At 46.3% G+C, this 24333-nt stretch overlaps 1 protein-coding gene across 1 annotated transcript; it reads left to right on the forward strand.

Moving 5' to 3' along the window:
- The first annotated feature begins 1640 nt into the window (after positions 1 to 1640).
- LOC124012253 (zinc finger and BTB domain-containing protein 10-like) lies at positions 1641 to 24039 on the forward strand. The gene is made up of 6 exons (XM_046325726.1): positions 1641 to 1644; positions 2083 to 2702; positions 10217 to 11261; positions 16639 to 16707; positions 17812 to 17987; positions 22371 to 24039. Exons 1-6 carry the CDS (start codon positions 1641 to 1643, stop codon positions 22686 to 22688), a joined length of 2232 nt encoding a protein of 743 aa, XP_046181682.1. The 3' UTR covers positions 22689 to 24039.
- Positions 24040 to 24333: the final 294 nt, after the last annotated feature.

Genomic DNA, 24333 nt, shown 5'->3' on the forward strand with positions numbered 1-24333 from the left:
GCTCTTCTAGGGTGAGTAAAACGTTCAGAGTGAGGTGTTCTCTCATATGTGTCTGGAAGTAGCTAGTAAGCTAGCCAACGTTAGCTTGGTGCTTGACTGCCGTTGTGATGTCAGAATGCTTGGATCAACCCTACACCGTGTCCAGTGTGGGCTCCCAGAGCTAAACTCTCTGAATTGACAAACACAACCAGAGCCAGGCACGTGTTTCAATGTGTAACATGTAATCAAGCTGTCTATTTCAGCGCGCCAAGGCTGACAAACTAATATTTCACATTTCGTTATAGTAATAATGTTTCTATATTTCATTGTAGGACAGCCATATTGATGTCTTTCTGAATATACACACGTGGATTTAATGTGGCCCCAGAGTGACCTTCCAGACTGGGTTTCAATCTGACCTGTAACCTAATTGATATACACCCAATATGAGTTTTGACTCAGACTATAACCAGACTGTCTATAGACTGTCTGTTGACACACCAGCCCCCCTTACGGGCCTGCTGCTGCTCAGTCAGACTGCTTTATTAATTTGCATTCAAATAAATACTTAACTAAAAATAAAAAGTATAACAAATACGTTTAAGCCATTTAATGGAGAGACTGGTTGTATGGGTATACATATTGTATTACCCTCCCTTTCACTCTGGATTTAGACCTGACAAGGCTTTATATACACCTGCCATTACCAGAAACAGAGTGGGTCACGCTCCCCATCATGTTCACACACTGTGTCCTAGTTTAGTCCTTTACTGGTTTCGAAACTGGACGCTAGGCCTAACAACGCATTACTGGAACAGTGCTGTCAGTCAGAAAACTCAGCGAATCATGAAAGACTACTGCCACCTGCAGGAGCAAATGGTCAGGAGCAGGCTTCCATGGGATTATTCTAGGTTTTAGATCAATATATATTCACATATTGATTGTGGCAGTGTAACTTCAATAATCTGTGGGAGAAAAACGAAAAAATGTCAGTTTTACCTAAACAAATGTTTTATGTTTTTGGTGTTATCTAAACATAAACGTATTACTTACGTATTACGTATTACTTACTGTATCATCACACACTACTAATTTTGGTTTATTCATATATAAAACCTAATGAAAATATATATATTCCACTCGGCCGCGTTGGACTGTATACATTTCCAATCAATTATTAGTTACGTATTTGGATTGTTATTGATTATTACAGTTTCTGATATTGCTGTGGTTTTTCACATAATTAATTTCAACAAAATATACACTTATTTGGACAACATTTGTTTGACTTTATTTTATTTAATGCCTATAAAAAACTGGGTGATGTTGGATTGCATAAAAAATATTGGAAATAACGAAATAGTAATGGAGAAAAATGTGGAACGCAAAGAACCATGAAAGTGTTAATCATTCACCTGGTAGCTGTGTCACCACCTAGGAGAGTATCTAGTATCTGTATGTTCCTAAGTCACCACCACACCTTGTGCGTTTGGTTGGATCATTGAAATGAATGTAATACAAATACCATAGGTGCGCACTAGATCTGTTTGATTCAGTTAAATATAAGGGGACCGTCCCCCCGCTTGGCAGGAGGTCTGAAAGGAGGACAAGGATTTGTTGGTTGGAGACAAGCAAAACCAAAGATGAAAAGCACGCGGAAAATGGGTGCAGCCACTCACACAAAAGACCCCTTGCTGTAAACAGCGTTGAGCTACAAAAGAACAGCACCCCCATCTTCCTTTAAATGACCCCCCACGACCCCCCTTTCTCTGGTCGAAGTGCATTGTGGGGAAAGTCGTTGCCATTCGACCTCTGTAGGGCCTGCGCGGACGCAGCTAGAACCCTGAAATTCATTATGCGTTTTAAAGCTTTATTTATTTCCGCATAACCTACATACTCTCACCAGGAGGCCAAAGTAGGAAAAAACGATAAACAGACATTTAATTCGGATCCGCAACGTATAATACTTTAATATATCGACATTAGTCGATAGGGATATTGTTAAGAAAGTGGTATATTTTAATATATTAAGAAAATGTCTGGGGAGAGAAACCGCAGGTCGCTGGCGTTCAGAGGAGGTGGATTAGCCGTAACCGGTTCCAGTGGTGTCGGGGGGGAGCAACAGTAACAGCTGGGAGGCCCAGGCCTGTCAAGACCGAAATTTGAACGGGAACAGACCAGATCAGGAAGAGGATAGGGATCTGGGGGCAAAAGGACCATCGCAAGAGAGAGTGGAGGGTGGGGGATCTGTCAGCGATAGCACAGAACCAGAGGCGGAGGAGGAAGAGGACCCGGAAGGGGGCAACTGGGCAGACGGGAACGGAGATGATCGTGTCGGTTGGGTGGCAGTAACTGTCAGAAAAGACGAGTCCAGGAAAGGGAGTAACTGGACAGCGGGTAACGGCCTGAACAGCGAGGACAGAGGCGAAGCGGGGAGCGGGGGAGACGGGGAGCAGGAAACGGGTGGTGCCAGGAAGTCTTGGGTAGAAATGAGACCGCAGACGTTACTCCAGAAACATTCGCCATTCCAAGCATCATGGCGACAGGAGTTCCCATGGCTCAAATTTTGCCAGGAGACGGGACTTATGTCTTGCTCCTGGTGTCACAACATTGCCACTAAAAACAACGACGAGCTGGTGAAAGGCAGTCGAAATTACAAGCGGGCCTTGCTTTTGAGACATCACCTGTCTTCTGAGCACGGAAGGAATGATCCGACCAAGCAGGTAAAGTGTCTACATCGTCATTTATGGTTATCATTTTGAGTTGTCTAACTTAGCTAATATTTACGCACAGCTGAGTTTCAGTTCCCTGGCAGTTCCATTTCCCCGCGAGAGGCTATCCAGCTGGCTTCCTAGTTCGCTAACGTTAGCTACTTTTTAGCTAGCTTCTTGATAGTTCTAATCAGACGTGTTTGGTAGTTAATGGTAGCTAGCCTACCCAATGCTCCCATGTTAATCGAAATACCTAGCTACAGCTCACGTTTATTAAAATGTGCTTAATGGTGACATTTATACAGAAACCAATTACTAGCGAAACAAATCTGTCTAGCCTGTAGCCCAGTGACAGTGTGACTCCCATTAACTTGCTATTCCACGTACAAGTAATGGGAGTCACATTGGTGGCTAGCTACCTTAGGGTGTTATTATATATATATTTCCATAGCTTCAGGGACAGTACACATACTAGCTAGCTATCTACTGTTAACATTTGCCTGGAGTTGTATGTTTTCTTCTGTGCCAGAGTATAATGCACTTGCAACCATTCAACAAACGCTTTTGTTGCCCCAGCAACTACCTTGGTTGATTGCTAGCTTGCTTTGCTATCTGGTGAACCGCACCCCTGCCCCCCTCCCTTCTCTGTTCTGCTTTGCACAGTGGAGAGCAGAATGCAGAATGACCTCTGGCGCATTTCTCCCCTCCCGTTGGAGCAGCTAAATTAGAGGCATTGTGCTAGATGACTCCCCAGAATCCATAGATGGTGTGTCACGGGCTAGGTTGGACAGGAGGAGAGGTAAATCATGTCCAAGCAGCTTGACAGCTAGCTACCCATTCATACCCTCCCTTCCTGACCCACATGCAATTCTCTCTGTGAAAAGGTTACAATAGGTTCATACACTATATATACAAAAGTATATGGACACCCATTCAAATTAGTGGATTCGGCTATTTCAGCCACACCGTTGCTGACAGGTGTATAAAATTGAGCACACAGCCATGCAGTCGCCATAGGTAAACATTGGCAATATAATGGACTCAGTGACTTTCATCATGGCACTGTCATAGGATGCCACCTTTCCAACAAGTCAGTTTGTCAAATTTCTGTCCTGCTGCCCCGGTCAACTGTGTGTGCTGTTATTGTGAAGTGGAAACGTCTAGGAGCAACAATGGATAAGCTGCGAAGTGGTAGGCCACACAAGCTCACAGAACGGGACTGCAGAGTGCTGAAGCGAGTAAAAATAATCTGTCTTCAGTTGCAACACTCACTACAGAGTTACAAACTGCCTCTGGAAGAAAAGTCAGCACAATAACTGTTTGTCGGGAGCTTCATGAAATGGGTATCCATGGCCGAGCAGCCACACACAAACCTAAGATCACCATGCGGAATGCCAAGCATTGGCTTTAGTGGTGGAAACCTCGACTATTGGATGTTCTTATAGGCACTATAGTATTGCCAGTGTAACAGTATAGCTTCCGTCCCCCTCCTCGCCCCTACCTGGGCTCGAACCAGGAACACATCAACAACAGCCACACTCGAAGCATCGTGACCCATCACTCCACAAAAGCCGCGGCCCTTGCAGCGCAAGGGGAATAACTACTCCAAATCTAAAAGCGAGTGACGTTTGAAACAGTATTAGCGCACACCCAGCTAACTAGCTAGCCATTTCACATTGGTTACACCAGCCATTAGGCTGATGGGCTTGAAGTCATAAACAGCGCTGTGCTTGCGAAGAGCTGCTGGCAAAACGCACGAAAGTGCTGTTTGAATGAATGATTACGGGCCTGCTGCTGCTCAGTCAGACTGCTCTATCAAATCAGACTTAATTATAACATAATAACACACAGAAATACGAGCCTTTGGTCATTAATATGATTGAATCCGGAAACTATAATTTCGAAAACAAAACGTTTATTATTTCAGTGAAATACGGAACCGTTTGGTATTTTATCTAACGGGTGGCATCCCTAAGTCTAAATATTATTGTTACATTGCACAAACTTCAATGTATGTCATAATTACGTAAAATTCTGGAAAATTAGTTCGCAATGAGCCAGGCGGCCCAAACTCGACTTTTGTTCATGTAGTGTATGTATGCTGGCAGCAGCATGGGTTGTCATGGCACCATCTGGACCTTGTCAACCCATACAATTTATGGGTTAATAGTTTTTTTTATGGTATGTTTTTATTATTATATAATTACCAAGCTATACATTGTCAGGTTGTATGTACAGAAGGACAGAAACCATGACAGACCATCACCAAGGGTTCTTTCCCTTAGGCTTGATATCAACGATTGATTACTTGATGATGTTCCCAATACCAAAATGATGAATGTGTATATTGCTGCAAATAAATCACTTTTGGAATATTCATCGTAGGACTATGAAACACCCTCTGGGTGAGATGGAACATTCCACTTGTGTAATTACAAAATCTGCCAACACCATTGCTACCCAAATACAAAGCAATTATTAAAATCCTATCTAACAATGTTGTTAGCTACTGTAGTAATTACAGGGTTTTTACACAGGGTTAAAGATTAATCACAGCAGTATATAAAAAAAACTACAGAGCCCAGTTTCCTATGTGACATCTACGCCCTATCACCTCTTATACTGACTCTGATTCAAGCTGTCAGGGGAATTAAGAGCATGCAGCCACAATTTGACTCTAATTTGTCAGTGAAATGCAAGAGGATTGGATCACACTGCCAGACCACCAGGGTTAGTTCAGTCCGATATACGGACTATACAATAACTAATCAGAATGACTTAAAGTGAAGGGATCCACTAACTTGTACACATCACTAATTAGGAAGGAAAGCAGTGGGAGGAGGGATTAGTGAAGAAGTAGTCCCTCCCTGAAAACAAGACTACCCTGTCCGCTTGGTTAGGGATAGCGAGGGATAACGCAGTAGCTGCCTTATCCACCATATAATCAAACACTTTCCTACAGCCTCATTTAATTTCGTAGCTTTGGAAGAGAAAAAAAAATTGGATGCCTTTAAAATGTATTGAATTTCTGTGCAGTTGTTAATGTCAAAGTTTAAATATGCAAAGATGTTTTTCCCTGTGGTGTTTTCCCCCATATATAGTAGCCTAATGCTGTTTTGAATATAATTCCTGTGTGAAATACATTGTGGCAGCACATGAAATGGCATAATTTTCTTCACCCAATTCCGGACCAAAGTCTGAGGGGAGGGGGGGGACAATTCATCCCTGGAATCCGTCAACCCAACGAGGAGCTATTTGCATTGTTGGGAGGCCTGGAGGCCTGCTCCCAACCCACACCTTAGGGCCAGACACACTGCTGCATTGTTCTAGCATCTGGGAGACGGTCGGGTTAGGGGAGAGTATGGAGCCAGCTGGCCTCAGGGTAGGGATGGGATGGTAGATGGATGGTAGTGTGTAGTCACATTAGCCCAGGGCCCTTGGTAAGTTTTTATTTTCTGGGATATTGTTCCACAAATTCTACTCTCTGTTTTAAGAGGAAGTGTTTTATATTTGTAGTCCTGGATGGTGAGAGATTAGTCAACAGTAGCCTACATCACACAGTTAAGGACTGGTAGGTAGATCTACTGTAAAAGTCCTTTCAATCTGTTTGTATTGGCCTAGGCTGCATTTGCAGTCCATTTTAGTAATCCGTCTATAGTAATAGCCTAAACACAGAATTTCACCTACAGAGCATTCGGAAAGTATTCAGACCTTTTCTACATTTTTGTTACATTACAGCCTTATTCTAAAATGGATTCAATAGTTTTCCCCCTAAATCTCCACACAATAACCCATAATGACAAAGAAAAAACTGTTTTCTAGAAATCTTTAGAACATGTTATACAGCTGATTATTACATTTACATAAGTATTCAGAACCTTTACTCAGTACTTTGTTGAAGCACCCTATGCCAGCAGCATACCACTGTGCATACCACTGCTGGCTTGCTTCTGAAGCTAAGCAGGGTTGGTCCTGGTCAGTTCCATCCTGGATGGGGGACCAGATGCTGCTGGAAGTGGTGTTGGAGGGCCAGTAGGAGGCACTCTTTCCTCTGTTCTAAAAAAATCAATAATATCCCAATACCCCAGGGCAGTGATTGGGGACACTGCCCTGTGTAGGGTGCCGTCTTTAGGATGGGACGTTAAATGGGTGTCCTGACTCTCTGAGGTCATTAAAGATCCCATGGCACTTATCGTAAGAGTAGGGGTGTTAATCCCGGTGTCCCTGATAAATTCCCAATCTGGCCCTCAAACCATCATGGTCACCTAATAATCCCCAGTTTACAGTTGGCTCATTCATCCCTCCTCTCCCCTGTAACTATTCCCCAGGTCTTTGCTGCAAATGAGAATGTGTTCTCAGTCAATTTACCAGGTAAAATAACGGATAAATAAATAAAATAAATAAAACCCTTGGCAGCGATTACAACCTCAAGTCTTCTTGGGTATGATGCTACATGCTTGTAAAACCTGTATTTGGGTAGTTTCTCCCATCCTTCTCTGCAGGTCCTCTCCAGAGATGTTTGATTGGGTTCAAGTCCGTGCTCTGGCTGGGCCCACTCAAGGACATTCAGAGACTTGTCCCTAATCACTCCTATGTTGTCTTGGCTGTGTGCTTAGGGTCGTTGTCCTGTTAGAAAGTGAACCTTGGCCCCAGTCTCAGGTCCTGAGGTCTCTGGAGCAGGTTTTCATCAACGATATCTGTACTTTACTCCGTTCATATTTCCCTCGATCCTGACTAGTCTCCCAGTCCCTTTAGTTGAAAAACTACCCACAGCATGATGCTGCACTGCCATGCTTCACTGTAGGAATGGGGCCAGGTTTCCTCCAGACGTGAAGCTTGGCATTCAGGCCAAAGATTTCCATCTTGGTTTCATCAGACTAGAGAATATTGTTTCTTATGGTCTGAGAGTCATTTTAAGTGCCCTTTGGCAAACTTCAAGCGGGCTGTCATATTCCTTTTACTGAGGAGTAGCTTCCGTCGTGTTCTTGGTCACCTCCCTGACCAAGGCCCTTCTCCCCCGATTGCTCAGTTTGTCCAGGCGGCCAGCTCTAGGAGTCGTCTTGGTGGTTACAAACTTCTTCCATTTAAGAATAAAGTAGGCCACTGTGTTCTTGGGAAACATCAATGCTGCAGACATTTTTTTGGTACCCTTCCCCAGATCTGTGCCCCGACACAATCCTGTCTCGGAAAACCTGTTTTCACTTTGCCATTATTGGGTATTGTGTGTAGATTGATGAGATTATACTTTTTTTCGAATCCACTTTAGAATAAGACTGTTGTGTAATGACATGTGGAGAAAGGGAAGGGTCTGAATACTTCCATTTAGATGATGAACGTCAACGAGCCTCGAGCCTACCAGTACTCTAACCTCATGTTTCCACCATCACTGGGCCTGGCTCACAATAAATGGCCACGTCAGAGGTTCGTCTTCTCACCATGGTATTCTCATTTGGACTCCGCCAGAGCAGTGTGAGAGACCTGCCGATCCAGCAGCACTAACACAGTCCGTAACACGTGGCACATCTGGATGAAGGATGAGCCGAGTATGGAGCCAGAGAGAGTAGTGTCCTAGCCTGGCTCGAGTACCGCCATACTGCAGCCCAGCTCACACAGCCTAGGCCTACATGCAGCAGTGTAGCAGGCCTGTACCCCAACCATTGTGACCAGTCTCAGTTACTGTGGCAGTTATTATGGTTAAAACTGCCTGAATACCAGGACGTATCCCCACCATTGTGACCTGTCAGTTGTTGCATCTTGTTAATCCAGTGAATGTGTAATAACAATTGTCACTTTTACCCCCACCTGTACATATTATCTCTACTACCTCGTACCCCTGCACATTGACTTGGTACCGGTACTCCTTGTATAAAGCCTCGTTATTGTTATTCGTGTTCCTATTTTCTATTTAATTTGCTAATTGTCTTACTTTATAACTGTGTTGTTGGGAAAGGCTCGTGAGTAAGCATTTCACGGTAAAGTCCACACCTGTTGTATTCGGTGAATGTGACAAATAAAATTTGGTTTAAAGATCGTAAATATGCCTCTTTATGCAACCAGGAAGCAGGCGATTTCACCAGAGATGGTTAATCTGCCTGCTCACCCTCCTTCCGTATACACACGCCTTTCAAAGTGTCAATGCCACACCTCTCCAAATACTACCCATCCTGTTAGGGCAGAAAATAAGGTGACCGACTCTGGCATTGAGCCCATTGTATGGTTGTGTGGATGATTGAATCATTCTGCGTCTTCCTTCCTGTTATCCTATTCAGGGCTTAGCCCCTCTTAGAGAGCCACATGCAGCCCGTCTCCCTCACACACACACACACACACACACACACACACACACACACACACACACACACACACACACACACACACACACACACACACACACACACAAGTGTCAAGTCAGGGCCTTTCTGGTTAAGTGGGAGCAAAGAGCAGAGCAGGCACAGAGGAGCCAGGGTTTAGCTGCTGTATCTAATAAGTGTGTGAGTGCAGGGCCATACAAAGAAACCCTAGTGAGGCACAAAGCAGCACTGAACAATGAGCCTGCAAGAGAGGAGAGAGCCTGGTATTGTGAGGGTAAATGGGGTGACCTGGCTCTATCTCTTCTTCTCTCTGCTAGCTCTCTCTCGCCCTCTCTCTCCTTTCCTCTAGACCTGGTAACGCCAGGCAGGAACAGAGTGTCTTGCTGCTCCTGATAATAACCCCGATCATGCCTGTGCAGACAAGGGCTTCCAGTCACTCAGAGTAGGGAGGGGGGTGGGGACCTCGAAGAGCAGAGAAATGGATTTCATATAAATTACTTGAGCTGAAAACCCAGCTGTGTAAGGAGAGTGGGGTGGGGGGGGTGGGGGGAGAATGCAGGGCTCGAGCAATGTAAATTACTCAGGATTAGGACATCTGCTATGCAATTCCAAACTAAGCAGAAATGTATGCAGGCAGTGTGTTAGTATAGTAACAGTTATGTCAGTCAGTGCAGTGCGGTGTACTCCCTCCTCTCTGGCTCTCCTCCGTACCAGCTTGGCCTGCTGCCCTGGATGGGAAACTCCCATGTTGGGATAGGGAAGATAGAGGGAGGAATGGAGGTAGAAGAAGAATGAGTTTCTCTCCCATCAGCCATCATGTTGACAGATAGCGGGTGGGGTTTTGGGACAATTAAATCTGTTTTGATTGGTTATAACACCATTAGCTGCTGTCACAGACCCAGATTAGGCCCTATTCCTGGACACACAAATCGGTGTGATCTGGGAACGTGCGCCATAATTTTCTGCAAAAGTGGGAGTAACAGTAAACTAAGCAGCTCTCTGACTGTATTTCAGTCTACTTTGGAAGTAGTTACCACATTTCCAGTTCCAGGTGAAGCAACACCTCCCCCATTATGGAGCCAGTCAGACCAGTTTCACCCCTGCCAGGTGCATCTCTGTCATTGTCCCTTTCCTTTGTGTGTCCCTAGCCATTAATCCTGCTCATCTATTTGTTTCTCTCTCTCTCGTTCTCTGTGTGTGTGTGTTGTCTACCAGGAGCTGGAGCGGCCTGGCTGTGAGGACCCCCCCCAGGGGACAGACATGGAGACAGAAGACTACTACAGGAACAACAAACCTAACCAGGACTCCTACTGCTACCAGCTGCTGCAGGAGCTAAACAAACAACGCAAGGGAGGAATCCTCTGTGACGTCAACATCGTGGTGAGTGGAGAGGTGTTCCGGGCGCACAAGAACATCCTCGTGGCCGGGAGCCGCTACTTTAAGACCCTCTACTGCCTGACCAAGAGCGAGAACACTTCCTCGTCATGTGACCAGACGACCACAGTCACCGACACCCACCTCGACGTGGCGGCAGTGGCAGGTTTCTCGGTCATCCTGGACTTCCTGTATAGTGGTAACCTCCTGCTGACCAGTCAGAACGCCATCGAGGTAATGTCCGTGGCCTCCTACCTCCAGATGACAGAGGTGGTGGGATCGTGTCGGGGGTTCATCAAGGAAGCCCTCAACATCAGCATCAAGCAGGAGGCCCCCGACTCAGTGGTGGTGGATTACAACAAGAGGAGAACGGTGGCCAAAGACGGAGCTGGACAGGTGGGCTCAGACGGCAGCACCAACAAGAAGCCTGGGAGTAACTTCTGGGCCACCAGCATCCTGTCCAAGCTGTCAATAAAAGCCAGTGGTCATGTCCAGGATGGGGAGCAAGCAGGGGGAGGCAGCGTAAAGGAGGAGCCCAGTGACGTGGAGCTGTCTGCAGGGGAGGGCTGCGCCCTGGGAAGCTCCAGCTGGGGCTGTGAGAACTCATCCGAGTCTGCTGAGAACGAGCCTCCGAGCGTTCCGGGACCGGGGCCGGTGTTCGTCTGGAACGAGCCGGCTCCTGGGGCTGCGGCGGGCAGGGTGGTGGCGGTGAAGAGGGAAGGTCAGAGGGTGCAGCCGGGGAGCGGACGGAGGAAGAAACAGATCACACGGCGGTTCGTCTACAACATCCCACCAGAGCCAGAGGAAGGGTTTGATGAGGGGATGTTCATCCAGCCCTCAGCCTCCTATCCCAGGGAGGACTTCTCCTTCCTCTCTGAGAACGCCGGTACGTCACCTTCTCACACCAGTTCTTTAGGTAGCCAGTTCTTTAGGTAGTCAGACCAAGCACTCAGTCCCCCAACTGACTACACATAAACACATGCACATTCTTTAGGTAGGTCGTACCAACAGTTGTTTAGATGACCAAACAGCAGCCCTGTTTTAGAGAACATGTTAGCCTAGCATTTTCTGTTTAGTTCCTAGACTGACATGGTATGACGACCATACCTCTAGTCATGGTATTTAGTTGGTGGAGGTCTGAGTTAGTCCAGAGGTCAGTCCTGTTCCACTGGACATGGCAGCCTGCTAGTGCTAGTCAGAGACTAGAAAGAGTCACAGTACCCTGAGCAGACCTGGTTTCAAATCATTTCAAATACTTTATCTGTGCTTGATTTGAGCTTGCCTGGCATAATGGAACAATAGAATAGTCCCCAAACTGGGGACTGAGGCCTCCCGGGTGGCGCAGTGGTTAAGGGCACTGTACTGCAGCGCCAGCTGTGCCACCAGAGACTCTGGGTTCGCGCCCAGGCTCTGTCGTAACCGGCCGCGACCGGGAGGTCTGTGGGGCGACGCACAATTGGCCTAGCGTTGTCCGGGTTAGGGAGGGTTCGGCCGGTAGGGAAATCCTTCTCTCATCGCGCACCAGCGACTCCTGTGGCGGGCCGGACGCAGTGCAAGCTAACCAAGGTTGCCAGGTGCACAGTGTTTCCTCCGACACATTGGTGCGGCTGGCTTCCGGGTTGGCGGCTGGCTTCCTTCTCTCATCGCGCACTGTGTTAAGAAGCAGTGAGGCTTGGTTGGGTTGTGTATAGGAGGATGCATGACTTTCAACCTTCGTCTCTCCTGAGCCCGTACGGGAGTTGTAGCGATGAGACAAGATAGTAGCTACTAATACCACGAAATTGGGGAGAAAAATGGGTAAAATTCAACAACAACAAAACAACAAAAAAAGAATAGTCCCCAAACTGCAAAATCCACCCATCTGGCAGGCTTGAGCAAACGCTGGTGGTGTTTGAAAGATTTCAAATAGTATTTGAACCCAGGTCTGATCCAGACTAGAGGTCGACCGATTATGATTTTTCAACGCCGATACGATTATTGGAGGACCAAAAAAATGCCGATCCAAATTAATCGGCCAATTAATCGGACAATTACAACAATACTGAATGAACACTTATTTTAACTTAATATAATACATCAATAAAATCTATTTAGCCTCAAATAAATAATGAGACATGTTCAATTTGGTTTAAATAATGCAAAAACAAAGTGTTTAAGAAGAAAGTAAAAGTGCAATATGTGCCATGTAAGAAAGCTAAGTTCCTTGCTCAAACCATGAGAACATATGAAAGCTGGTGGTTCCTTTTAACATGAGTCTTCAATATTCCCAGGTAAGAAGTTTTAGGTTGTAGTTATTATTGAAATTATGAGACAATTTCTCTATATACGATTTGTATTTCATATACAGTGGTGAGAACAAGTATTTGATACACTGCCGATTTTGCAGGTTTTCCTACTTACAAAGCATGTAGAGGTCTGTAATTTTTATCATCGGTACACTTCAACTGTGAGAGACGGAATCTAAAACAAAAATTCAGAAAATCACATTGTATGATTTTTAAGTAATTAATTAACATTTTATTGCATGACAGAAGTATTTGATCACCTACCAACCAGTAAGAATTCCGGCTCTCACAGACCTGTTAGTTTTTCTTTAAGAAGCCCCCCTGTTCTCCACTCATTACCTGTATTAACTGCACCTGTTTGAACTCGTTACCTGTATAAAAGACGCCTGTCCACACACTCAACCAAACGGACTCCAACCTCTCCACAATGGCCAAGACCAGAGAGCTGTGTAAGGACATCATGGATAAAATTGTAGACCTGCACAAGGCTGGGATGGGCTACAGGACAATAGGCAAACAGCTTGGTGAGAAGGCAACAACTGTTGGTGCAATTATTAGAAAATGGAAGAAGTTCAAGATGACGGTCAATCACCCTCGGTCTGGGGCTCCGTGCAAGATCTCACCTCGTGGGGCATCAATCATCATGAGGAAGGTGAGGGATCAACCCAGAACTACACGGCAGGACCTGGTCAATGACCTGAAGAGAGCTGGGACCACAGTCTAAAAAAAAAACAACATTAACACACTACGCCGTCATGGATTAAAATCCTGCAGCGCACGCAAGATCCCCCTGCTCAAGCCAGCGCATGTCCAGGCCCGTCTGAAGTTTGCCAATGACCATCTGGATGATCCAGAGGAGGAATGGGAGAAGGTCATGTGGTCTGATGAGACAAAAATAGAGCTTTTTGGTCTAAACTCCACTCGCCGTGTTTGGAGGAAGAAGAAGGATGAGTACAACCCCAAGAACACCATCCCAACCATGAAGCATGGAGGTGGAAACATTCTTTGGTGATGCTTTTCTGCAAAGGAGACAGGACGACTGCACCGTATTGAGGGGAGAATGGATGGGGCCAGGTATCGCAAGATCTTGGCCACCAAATACTTATGTCATGCAATAAAATGTGAATTAAATTAATTACTTAATAATCATAAAATGTGAGTTTCTGGATTTTTGTTTTAGATTCCGTCTCTCACAGTTGAAGTGTACCTATGATTAAAAATGACAGATCTCTACATGCTTTGTAAGTAGGAAAACCTGCAAAATCGTCAGTGTATCAAATACTTGTTCTCCCCACTGTACTTTTGACTATTGGATGTTCTTATAGGCACTTTAGTATTGCCAGTGTAACAGTACAGCTTCTGTCCCTCTCCTCGCTCCTACCTGGGCTCGAACCAGGAACACATCGACAGCAGCGTTACCCATGCAGAGCAAGGGAAACAACTGCTCCAAGTCTCAGAGCGAGTGACGTTTGAAACGCTATTAGCGTGCACCCCGCTAACTAGCTAGCCATTTCACATCGGTTACACCAGCCTCATCTCGGGAGTTGATAGGCTTGAGGTCATAAACAGCGCAATGCTTGAAGCATTGCGAAGAGTTGCTGGCATAAGGCACGAGAGTGAATGAATACTTACGAACCTGCTGCTGCTACCATCGCTCAGTCAGACTGCTCTATCAAATCATAGACTTAATTATAACATAATAACACACAGAAATACGAGCCTTAGGTCATTAATATGGTCGAATCCGGAATCCGACAGTCCTTTTTCACGATTGTGCACAGCATCGATTATATGCAACGCAGGACACGCTAGATAAACTAGTAATATCATCAACCATGTGTAGTTAACTAGTGATTGTGATTGATTGTTTTTTATAAGATAAGTTTCATGCTAGCTAGCAACTTACCTTGGCTTCTTACTGCATTCGTAACAGGCAGGCTCCTCGTGGAGTGCAATGAGAGGCAGGTGGTTAGAGCGTTGGACTAGTTAACCATAAGGTTGCAAGATTGAGTCCCTGAGCTGACAAGGTAAACAAACATCTGTTGTTCTGCCCCTGAACAAGGAAGTTAACCCACTGTTCCTAGGCCGTCATTGAAAATAAGAATGTGTTCTTAACTGACTTGCCTAGTTAAATAAATAAAATAAAATAAAAATAATAATAATAATAATAATTAAAAAACGGTGTCCAGAAATACAGATTTCCGATTGTAATGAAAACTTGAAATCGGCCCTAATTAATCTGCCATTCTGATTAATTGGTCGACCTCTAATCCAGACTGAAGGCCCCACGACCTCCACTATCCGTATATCTTTTTAATTAGCAGCCAGCCTAGTATGAGTATGGCCAGCCTGTCCTTTTTAAGTCGGCCCCACTCCTGTCCTCATCCTGCCGCACCATACCTCAGAAATTCTGGGTTATCTCTGACTCTATGAGCCTGTCACGGCCACACACACACACGCACACACAGGGCCAGCTCTGCCCCCATTAAGCAGTGTGCTGTATGGAATGATATCATGCATTGAAGGGGGATTTCACTCCTGTTGCAGGATAAGGAAGTAAAGCAGGGGACACATTCTTACTCCAGGTTCCTTTAAACGCAACACAAATCTTCTTCTCACATGTTTTATTGTGGCGAGGGGTGTTGCAACTCGGTGTGTCATCATTAATGAAGCAACACAATTCCCAAATTTGGCACTCTGACCTCCATTTCTGTCTCTCTTCAGCCTAGATCTATGTATTAGAGATGCTCCAGTTCCCCTGTAACTGTAGTAGTATGGGTTACTATGAGGAGAATCTGCGGTTTAGCATTAGTGCACAATATATTTATTTACCTTTATTTTAACTGGGTCACCGTTGAGACCAAGATCTCTTTTGCAAGGGAGCCAAGCATATACACTATTTACAAAGTAGAATACAATATAATACAAATATTCCAGAATAACAATCACATTCCTCAGCAAGGAGGTCCCCACTCCCCAATCTGGCCGTTTTAAAATGTTGAGAGGCACCAGAACATCCAGTTATAGGGAACTCTGTAGATTGTTCCATACATGGGGTACAAATAAATTGAAAGCAGATTTACCCAACTTTGAGGAGACCAAAATTATTGTTATTTTTTAACATTTTGCAATGGATAAATGAGCATTTCTTATTGGATAAGTCTCCCCGTTTCAATCTGTTTTCTTCTGTTTGGTGCCTAATGAACACTACCTAAGCTTCAGGTGACCAGAGGTCCATTCCTCTGCTTTACCATAGCAGAGTTTCTGGATTTATGACTTTAAATTCTAGGTTCCTCTCTAAACAAGGCCGTTGGATTGTTATAAAGTGCGGGCTGCCTGGTTGCTGCCTCTTTACACACACACTAAATAACCTCCCAATCCATAGGAGGTGCAAAGCTGTCAGGGTCTGCCCCTCCCTCCCTAATCCCCCCTAATGCACTGGGGCTGTCCTTACCATTCCAAATATTGACCCAGGCAGGCAGAATAGAGAATGGGACCAGTGGTCAGGTACTTAACAATGGGCTCTGAGGGCCAGGCCCAGAGCTATGGCTAATTAAGCCTGTTCAGTGTAACATGATCCTCAGTGAAGGGCTGAGAGCTTCATCCTGGCTTAATCCACAGCCCAGTGGGAGAGGCTGGGAGAGGCTGCTGAATACAGTGGCCTGGCTAGAGGAAGTGTTCTACAGACAGACAGGCAGGCAGAACACTGGCAGCTCCAGGGTCGTATTCATCAGGGATTAGGCACCAAACAGAAAACACAAAAGCAGAATGAAACAGGGAGGGTCTACCTCCACGACTTGTCCAATAAGTCATTTTTTAAATGTATTTTTAAAACATTTTTCCTACAGTGTGCCCTGCTGAACACGACCCTGGGGATAGGTCTGTAAACTGGGGTGGGGGGGATTGTGGGGCCTGGTCTTTTGTGTACGTAAGGTAGTGAGTGTCCTTCTGATCATCTCTTTGTTTTTCCTCTCACAGAACTGGCCAACCAGATTCAGTACAGCCTCCTACAAGACTCCTCCCAGCAAGGAGAGTCCTGGGAGAATGGTAAGATCTCTTCTTGTATAAGCTGCATGTACCTACTATTATACACTCTAGTAGTTGGCTTAGTATCTGTTCAGAAATATGTTCAGACTTTGGTACTTACAGATTAGAGATTACTATACTTCTGATCGATTTTGTTCTCAAACCTTATGTCATGAACCTAACTTGGTGGTTAATATGATTGTGATCAGTGATCGGAAAAGTTATTTTAAGTGGCTCTGGATCGGAGTGAAACGACTAAAATGTAAATATCCCACAAGGTGGTGGAACACACTGTATCCTGTTGAACACAAACAGCACAGGTGACCTGCTTTTCCTCAGCCCCCTGGCAACCTGGCCTGCTTGACAACGCTTTGTGTCTCGGCACAAACAAAGACAAAGGCAGAACCCTATCGTTCAGGTGGCTGTGCTGTGGCACCGAATAGCACAGAGCCTTGCCAAATCAATCAGTTAACTAGTCACTATCTATAGCTATTCCTGGGGTTGTTTAGTAGTTCGTGTGGTGTTATGATTCCACTTTTTCACATCATAGATTCCTCAAATATATTTCTTCACAATTGTGTAGTTGCTTATCGAGGCTGTAATTTTTGCCCACTTGAATTTGAATCCTGTTGATATCTTGTGAAATGTGTTCATAGCAGCCGAGGCACTGCATTTCCAAACATTTTCTTCAAGATTCTTTCCTTCCTACACGAATCTGAAATGTTTTATGTCAGTGGGTTAATGGTAAAACAATGACATGTTTTCAGTAGGGAAATCACATTACACTTATTTTGTTATGTCCCCTAGGCAGTAGTTGCCATGGCAACTGACCCAGTTTCTAGTATTTTATGGGGGTAACTCTGAGTGACTGTTTTCCCTTTCCATAAACACCATGGTAACATGATATCCCCTCACTAGGGACCCCGCTCACCCCACCACCACACCCAACAGCTCCTCTCTTCTACTGAGAAGTGAAAAGCAAAGGGGTTGTACCACCAGAGACCTGGGTGGCTCGTTAACTAACTGCTCCAAATTCCTCCCTTCATTGTCTGTCAAATGTGGCTTTGAGCAGCTGAGTAGAAAGCAGCCTCCTGACTCATAACCTGTTTGTGTTTTTCTTCTCAGGCGAGTCGTCCGACACGGCCCTGAATAAGCTCAAGTGTCCCCATTGTAGCTACATCGCCAAGCACCGGAGAACACTAAAGAGGCACCTCATCATTCACTCCGGCGTCCGCTCCTTCAGCTGTGATATCTGTGGCAAGCTGTTCACCCGCAGAGAGCACGTCAAGAGACATTCCCTGGTAAGACCCTACACACACATTACCGTGTCATAGCCTCCCTCTACACTGTCACCTTCCCATCAAGAGACATTCCCTGGTAAGACCCTACACACACATCACCGTGTCATAGCCTCCCTCTACACTGTCACCTTCCCATCAAGAGACATTCCCTGGTAAGACCCTACACACACATCACCGTGTCATAGCCTCCCTCTACACTGTCACCTTCCCATCAAGAGACATTCCCTGGTAAGACCCTACACACACATCACCGTGTCATAGCCTCCCTCTACACTGTCACCTTCCCATCAAGAGACATTCCCTGGTAAGACCCTACACACACATCACCGTGTCATAGCCTCCCTCTACACTGTCACCTTCCCATCAAGAGACATTCCCTGGTAAGACCCTACACACACATCACCGTGTCATAGCCTCCCTCTACACTGTCACCTTCCCATCAAGAGACATTCCCTGGTAAGACCCTACACACACATCACCGTGTCATAGCCTCCCTCTACACTGTCACCTTCCCATCAAGAGACATTCCCTGGTAAGACCCTACACACACATCACCGTGTCATAGCCTCCCTCTACACTGTCACCTTCCCATCAAGAGACATTCCCTGGTAAGACCCTACACACACATCACCGTGTCATAGACTCCCTCTACACTGTCACCTTCCCATCAAGAGACATTCCCTGGTAAGACCCTACACACACATCACCGTGTCATAGCCTCCCTCTACACTGTCACCTTCCCATCAAGAGACATTCCCTGGTAAGACCCTACACACACATCACCGTGTCATAGCCTCCCTCTACACTGTCACCTTCCCATCAAGAGACATTCCCTGGTAAGACCCTACACACACATCACCGTGTCATAGCCTCCCTCTACACTGTCACCTTCCCATCAAGAGACATTCCCTGGTAAGACCCTACACACACATCACCGTGTCATTAGCCTCCCTCTACACTGTCACCTTCCCATCAAGAGACATACCCTGGTAAGACCCTACACACATATCACCGTGTCATAGCCTCCCTCTACACTGTCACCTTCCCATCAAGAGACATTCCCTGGTAAGACCCTACCCTACACACACATCACCGTGTCATAGCCTCCCTCTACACTGTCACCTTCCCATCAAGAGACATTCCCTGATTAGAGGGCCTGAAAGGGAACATCACCTCCCCCCAAACATAGCTGTCCTCTTCCACATTCTCACCTTCCCCCAGACACCTGAGTAGGGTTGCAAAATGACAGTTACTTTCTCAGAGTCAAGATTAATTTCTGGTTTTCCAGAAATCCTAGTTGGAAGATTATTGTATTCAGGATGTAATTATCAGGAAATCCTGAATCTTCCAACCAGAATTTCTGGAAAACCAGGGTATTTTGGGAAAGTTACCACACCCCCCCAGTCCCTAAAACACCCTGCACCTGAGTCTACTTCCACACCCCCCCAGTCCCTAAAACACCCTGCACCTGAGTCTACTTCCACACCCCCCCAGTCCCTAAAACACCCTGCACCTGAGTCTACCTCCACACCGCCTCAGTCCCTAAAACACCCTGCACATGAGTCTACCTCCACACCCCCCAGTCCCTAAAACACCCTGCACTTGAGTCTACCTCCACACCCCCTCAGTCCCTAAAACACCCTGCACCTGAGTCTACCTCCACACCCCCAGTCCCTAAAACACCCTGCACATGAGTCTACCTCCACACCCCTCAGTCCCTAAAACACCCTGCACATGAGTCTACCTCCACACCCCCTCAGTCCCTAAAACACCCTGCACCTGAGTCTACCTCCACACCCCTCAGTCCCTAAAACACCCTGCACCTGAGTCTACCTCCACACCCCCTCAGTCCCTAAAACACCCTGCACCTGAGTCTACCTCCACACCCCCAGTCCCTAAAACACCCTGCACCTGAGTCTACCTCCACACCCCCTCAGTCCCTAAAACACCCTGCACCTGAGTCTACCTCCACACCCCCTCAGTCCCTAAAACACCCTGCACCCTGAGTCCTTCAGACACCCTCGCTTGCCTCTAAACACCATGTCCTTGTAACCATGTCATCTTTGATTTCCTTAATTACTTGTTTCTAAATCACACCACCTCCCTCTTCAAAACATTATCACACACACCCATCCATACTCGGTCTCCTGTCTCCACGAACCCGCTCTCCCCCTCCATCACTCTGTCCTCCACCCTCCCCTTCTCTCTCCCCCTCATCACCGTCCTCCACCTTCTCTCCTTCCTCCACCTTCCCTCTCTCTCCCTCATCACTGTCCTCCACCTTCTCTCCTTCCTCCACCTTCTCTCTCTCTCCCCCATCACTGTCCTCCACCTTCTCTCTCTCCCCCATCACTCTGTCTTCCACCTTCTCTCCTTCCTCCACCTTCTCTCTCTCTCCCCCATCACTGTCCTCCACCTTCTCTCCTTCCTCCACCTTCTCTCTCCCCCATCACTGTCCTCCACCTTCTCTCCTTCCTCCACCTTCTCTCTCTCTCCCCCATCACTGTCCTCCACCTTCTCTCCTTCCTCCACCTTCTCTCTCTCTCTCCCCATCACTGTCCTCCACCTTCTCTCCTTCCTCCACCTTCTCTCTCCCCCATCACTGTCCTCCACCTTCTCTCCTTCCTCCACCTTCTCTCTCCCCCATCACTGTCCTCCACCTTCTCTCCTTCCTCCACCTTCTCTCTCCCCCATCACTGTCCTCCACCTTCTCTCCTTCCTCCACCTTCTCTCTCCCCCATCACTGTCCTCCACCTTCTCTCCTTCCTCCACCTTCTCTCTCTCCCCCATCACTGTCCTCCACCTTCTCTCCTTCCTCCACCTTCTCTCTCCCCCATCACTGTCCTCCACCTTCTCTCCTTCCTCCACCTTCTCTCTCCCCCATCACTGTCCTCCACCTTCTCTCCTTCCTCCACCTTCTCTCTCTCCCCCATCACTGTCCTCCACCTTCTCTCCTTCCTCCACCTTCTCTCTCTCCCCATCACTGTCCTCCACCTTCTCTCCTTCCTCCACCTTCTCTCTCCCCCCATCACTGTCCTCCACCTTCTCTCCTTCCTCCACCTTCTCTCTCCCCCATCACTGTCCTCCACCTTCTCTCCTTCCTCCACCTTCTCTCTCTCCCCCATCACTGTCCTCCACCTTCTCTCCTTCCTCCACCTTCTCTCTCCCCCATCACTGTCCTCCACCTTCTCTCCTTCCTCCACCTTCTCTCTCCCCCATCACTGTCCTCCACCTTCTCTCCTTCCTCCACCTTCTCTCTCTCCCCATCACTGTCCTCCACCTTCTCTCCTTCCTCCACCTTCTCTCTCCCCCCATCACTGTCCTCCACCTTCTCTCCTTCCTCCACCTTCTCTCTCCCCCATCACTGTCCTCCACCTTCTCTCCTTCCTCCACCTTCTCTCTCTCCCCCATCACTGTCCTCCACCTTCTCTCCTTCCTCCACCTTCTCTCTCCCCCATCACTGTCCTCCACCTTCTCTCCTTCCTCCACCTTCTCTCTCTCCCCCATCACTGTCCTCCACCTTCTCTCCTTCCTCCACCTTCTCTCTCTCCCCCATCACTGTCCTCCACCTTCTCTCTCCCCCATCACTGTCCTCCACCTTCTCTCCTTCCTCCACCTTCTCTCTCTCCCCCTCCACGACCCTGTCCTCCACCTTCTCTCCTTCCTCCACCTTCTCTCTCCCCCATCACTGTCCTCCACCTTCTCTCCTTCCTCCACCTTCTCTCTCTCTCCCCCATCACTGTCCTCCACCTTCTCTCCTTCCTCCACCTTCTCTCTCTCCCCCATCACTGTCCTCCACCTTCTCTCCTTCCTCCACCTTCTCTCTCTCCCCCATCACTGTCCTCCACCTTCTCTCCTTCCTCCACCTTCTCTCTCTCCCCCATCACTGTCCTCCACCTTCTCTCCTTCCTCCACCTTCTCTCTCTCCCCCTCCATGACTCTGTCCTCCATCTTCTCTCCTTCCTCCACCTTCTCTCTCTCCCCCTCCATGACTCTGTCCTCCACCTTCTCTACTTCCTCCACCTTCCCTCTCTCCCCCTCCATGACTCTGTCCTCCACCTTCTCTCCTTCCTCCACCTTCCCTCTCTCTTCCCCCATCACTGTCCTCCACCTTCTCTCCTTCCTCCACCTTCCCTCTCTCTTCCCCCATCACTGTCCTCCACCTTCTCTCCTTCCTCCACCTTCCCTCTCTCTTCTCCATCACTCTGTCCTCCACCTTCTCTCGTTCCTCCACCTTTCCTCTCCCCCCCATCACTCTGTCCTCCACCTTCTCTCGTTCCTCCACCTTTCCTCTCCCCCCCATCACTCTGTCCTCTATTCCGACAGAACTTGAACAGAGCATTAACCTTTATCTCGCTCTCTCCCCCCTCCCCATCCCTACAGGTGCACAAAAAGGACAAGAAGTACAAGTGCATGGTATGTAAAAAGATCTTCATGCTGGCGGCCAGCGTGGGGATCCGGCATGGCTCGCGGCGCTACGGCGTTTGTGCGGAATGTGCGGAATGTGCAGATTCCCACCAGGCCACACAGGAGGGCCTGGAGTCCCTGGAGGGGTTCGTCCGTGAAGACGATGACTTCGAGGAGGGTGGAGAGGGGGAGGAGCCTGACGAGGACATGGCTGAGGATGGGGAGGAGCCTAACGACAACGACCAATCCAACTGGGAGGAGGGTGACACTGGTGTTGCCCTTGAGAACGAGTAGTGACTTGCTCAGATAGAAACAAAATAGTTGACGAATTATACATTTTAAAAAGCTGGTAAACAATCAAAGTGCTATCAAACCTTGAGGTTATTTACACGGTTCAGTGTATGAGACAAAGAGAAGCTTTGGTAGCGAGGGACTCCAAGATGTACAGATATTCTATGTGTCAGACTCTGAGCTTAGTGCTCACTAGAGAAAGAGATAAAAATGAAATATTGAAATCAGGTTTATGGTGCTGTATTTTATTTGGGGGGGGAAGGGGTTGGTTGTGTACAGCGGTTTAAGTTACGATAGGCCAATCATCTTTAAAATAAATGTTAATTATTTAATTTATGAAAGAGAAGTTATTATGGTCTTATTAAATATACTTTGTTTTCTGTTTTGTTGTAAACTGCTATCAGAGAAGTTCCCTTTCAGATTTGGACTTTCTGTCAAGTCTGAAAGTATATTGTTAGCTGCGTGTTTTAGAATCAAATACGTCAAGGAGAGAGAGAGCATTATTTGCCGACAGGAAGATTTTATGTTTAGATGCTCTGAACATTATAATTTTATCTTTTATCTTTTCCATGCACAAATCTTGGAACCAAAAAATCTGTTTGTGACTAATTTATCACAGCCATATTTATGAGTTTAATTTAAGTGGGCTGTGCTATGTGCCAAGCAGAACGCACACCAAGATTTAGCAGGAAATAAGAAAACTACTGAAAAATGCTGAGAAAAAATATGAAAGGGATACCTGGGTATTTTGGCAATGAGGACCTTTATCTACTTCCCCAGAGTCAGATGAAGTCGTGGATACCATGTCTATGTCTCTGTGTCCATTATGAAGGAAGTTAGAGGTCGTTCCACAAGTCAATACTAACTAACTTTAGCACAATGACTGGAAGTCTATGGGTATCTACTCACCTGCTAGCAGATACCCATACACTTTCTGTCATTGCGCTAACGCTGGTTAGCATTGGCTCTCGACATTAACTTCCTTCATAATGAACACAGAGACAAAAAATAGTAATCACGATTTCATCGGACTCTGGGAAAGTAGATGAGGCCTCATTACCAAAATCTTTTTGTATCGCTTATAAAGCAGAGAAAATAGAAAGTGATTCATAAAGAAGCAGTGAAAGGATATGGGGAAATGTTATTTGCTAGCTTTGTATGAATCACAGCACCACACAGTAACACTTTATAAAGCATTTTGACATGAATTTAAAGCTTGAATTTTGCCAAATGATTGGTGCTGTAATGCTTATGTCGCAAAATACTGGACCTATGGCTGTATATGATGTTTCTAATCATGAAGCTTGAAATGACTCAGTTATATGTATTAATCAGCTCTCTATAGAACACTGTTGAGCTATTGTCTTTTTTTATTTAATGCTCACACACTCACATACCATTTTGGAGAACTACCGACAGTACTGGACCTAAGTTAAGAAGATAACTTTATATATATATATATATATATATATATATATATATATATATACATGGTTTATATTAGGTACTGAGTATATATATATATATATGCTATTATTAACTTGAACGTTGGGTGTAAGGTGGTATTTGAAGAGTGCCGATAGATCATTATATGTGATTTATGAAGTCTGAAAGAGAAACTCCATTTTCAAAAGTGATGATATTTTTA

Source organism: Oncorhynchus gorbuscha, linkage group LG24, assembly GCF_021184085.1.
Source record: "Oncorhynchus gorbuscha isolate QuinsamMale2020 ecotype Even-year linkage group LG24, OgorEven_v1.0, whole genome shotgun sequence".
Lineage (NCBI taxonomy): Eukaryota > Metazoa > Chordata > Actinopteri > Salmoniformes > Salmonidae > Oncorhynchus > Oncorhynchus gorbuscha.

Coding starts and splice junctions, on each gene's coding strand:
- LOC124012253 (XM_046325726.1), top strand. Junction 2,703..10,216: donor GGAATGATCCGACCAAGCAG/GTAAAGTGTCTA, acceptor GTTGTCTACCAG/GAGCTGGAGCGGCCTGGCTG. Junction 17,988..22,370: donor ACGTCAAGAGACATTCCCTG/GTAAGACCCTAC, acceptor CCATCCCTACAG/GTGCACAAAAAGGACAAGAA.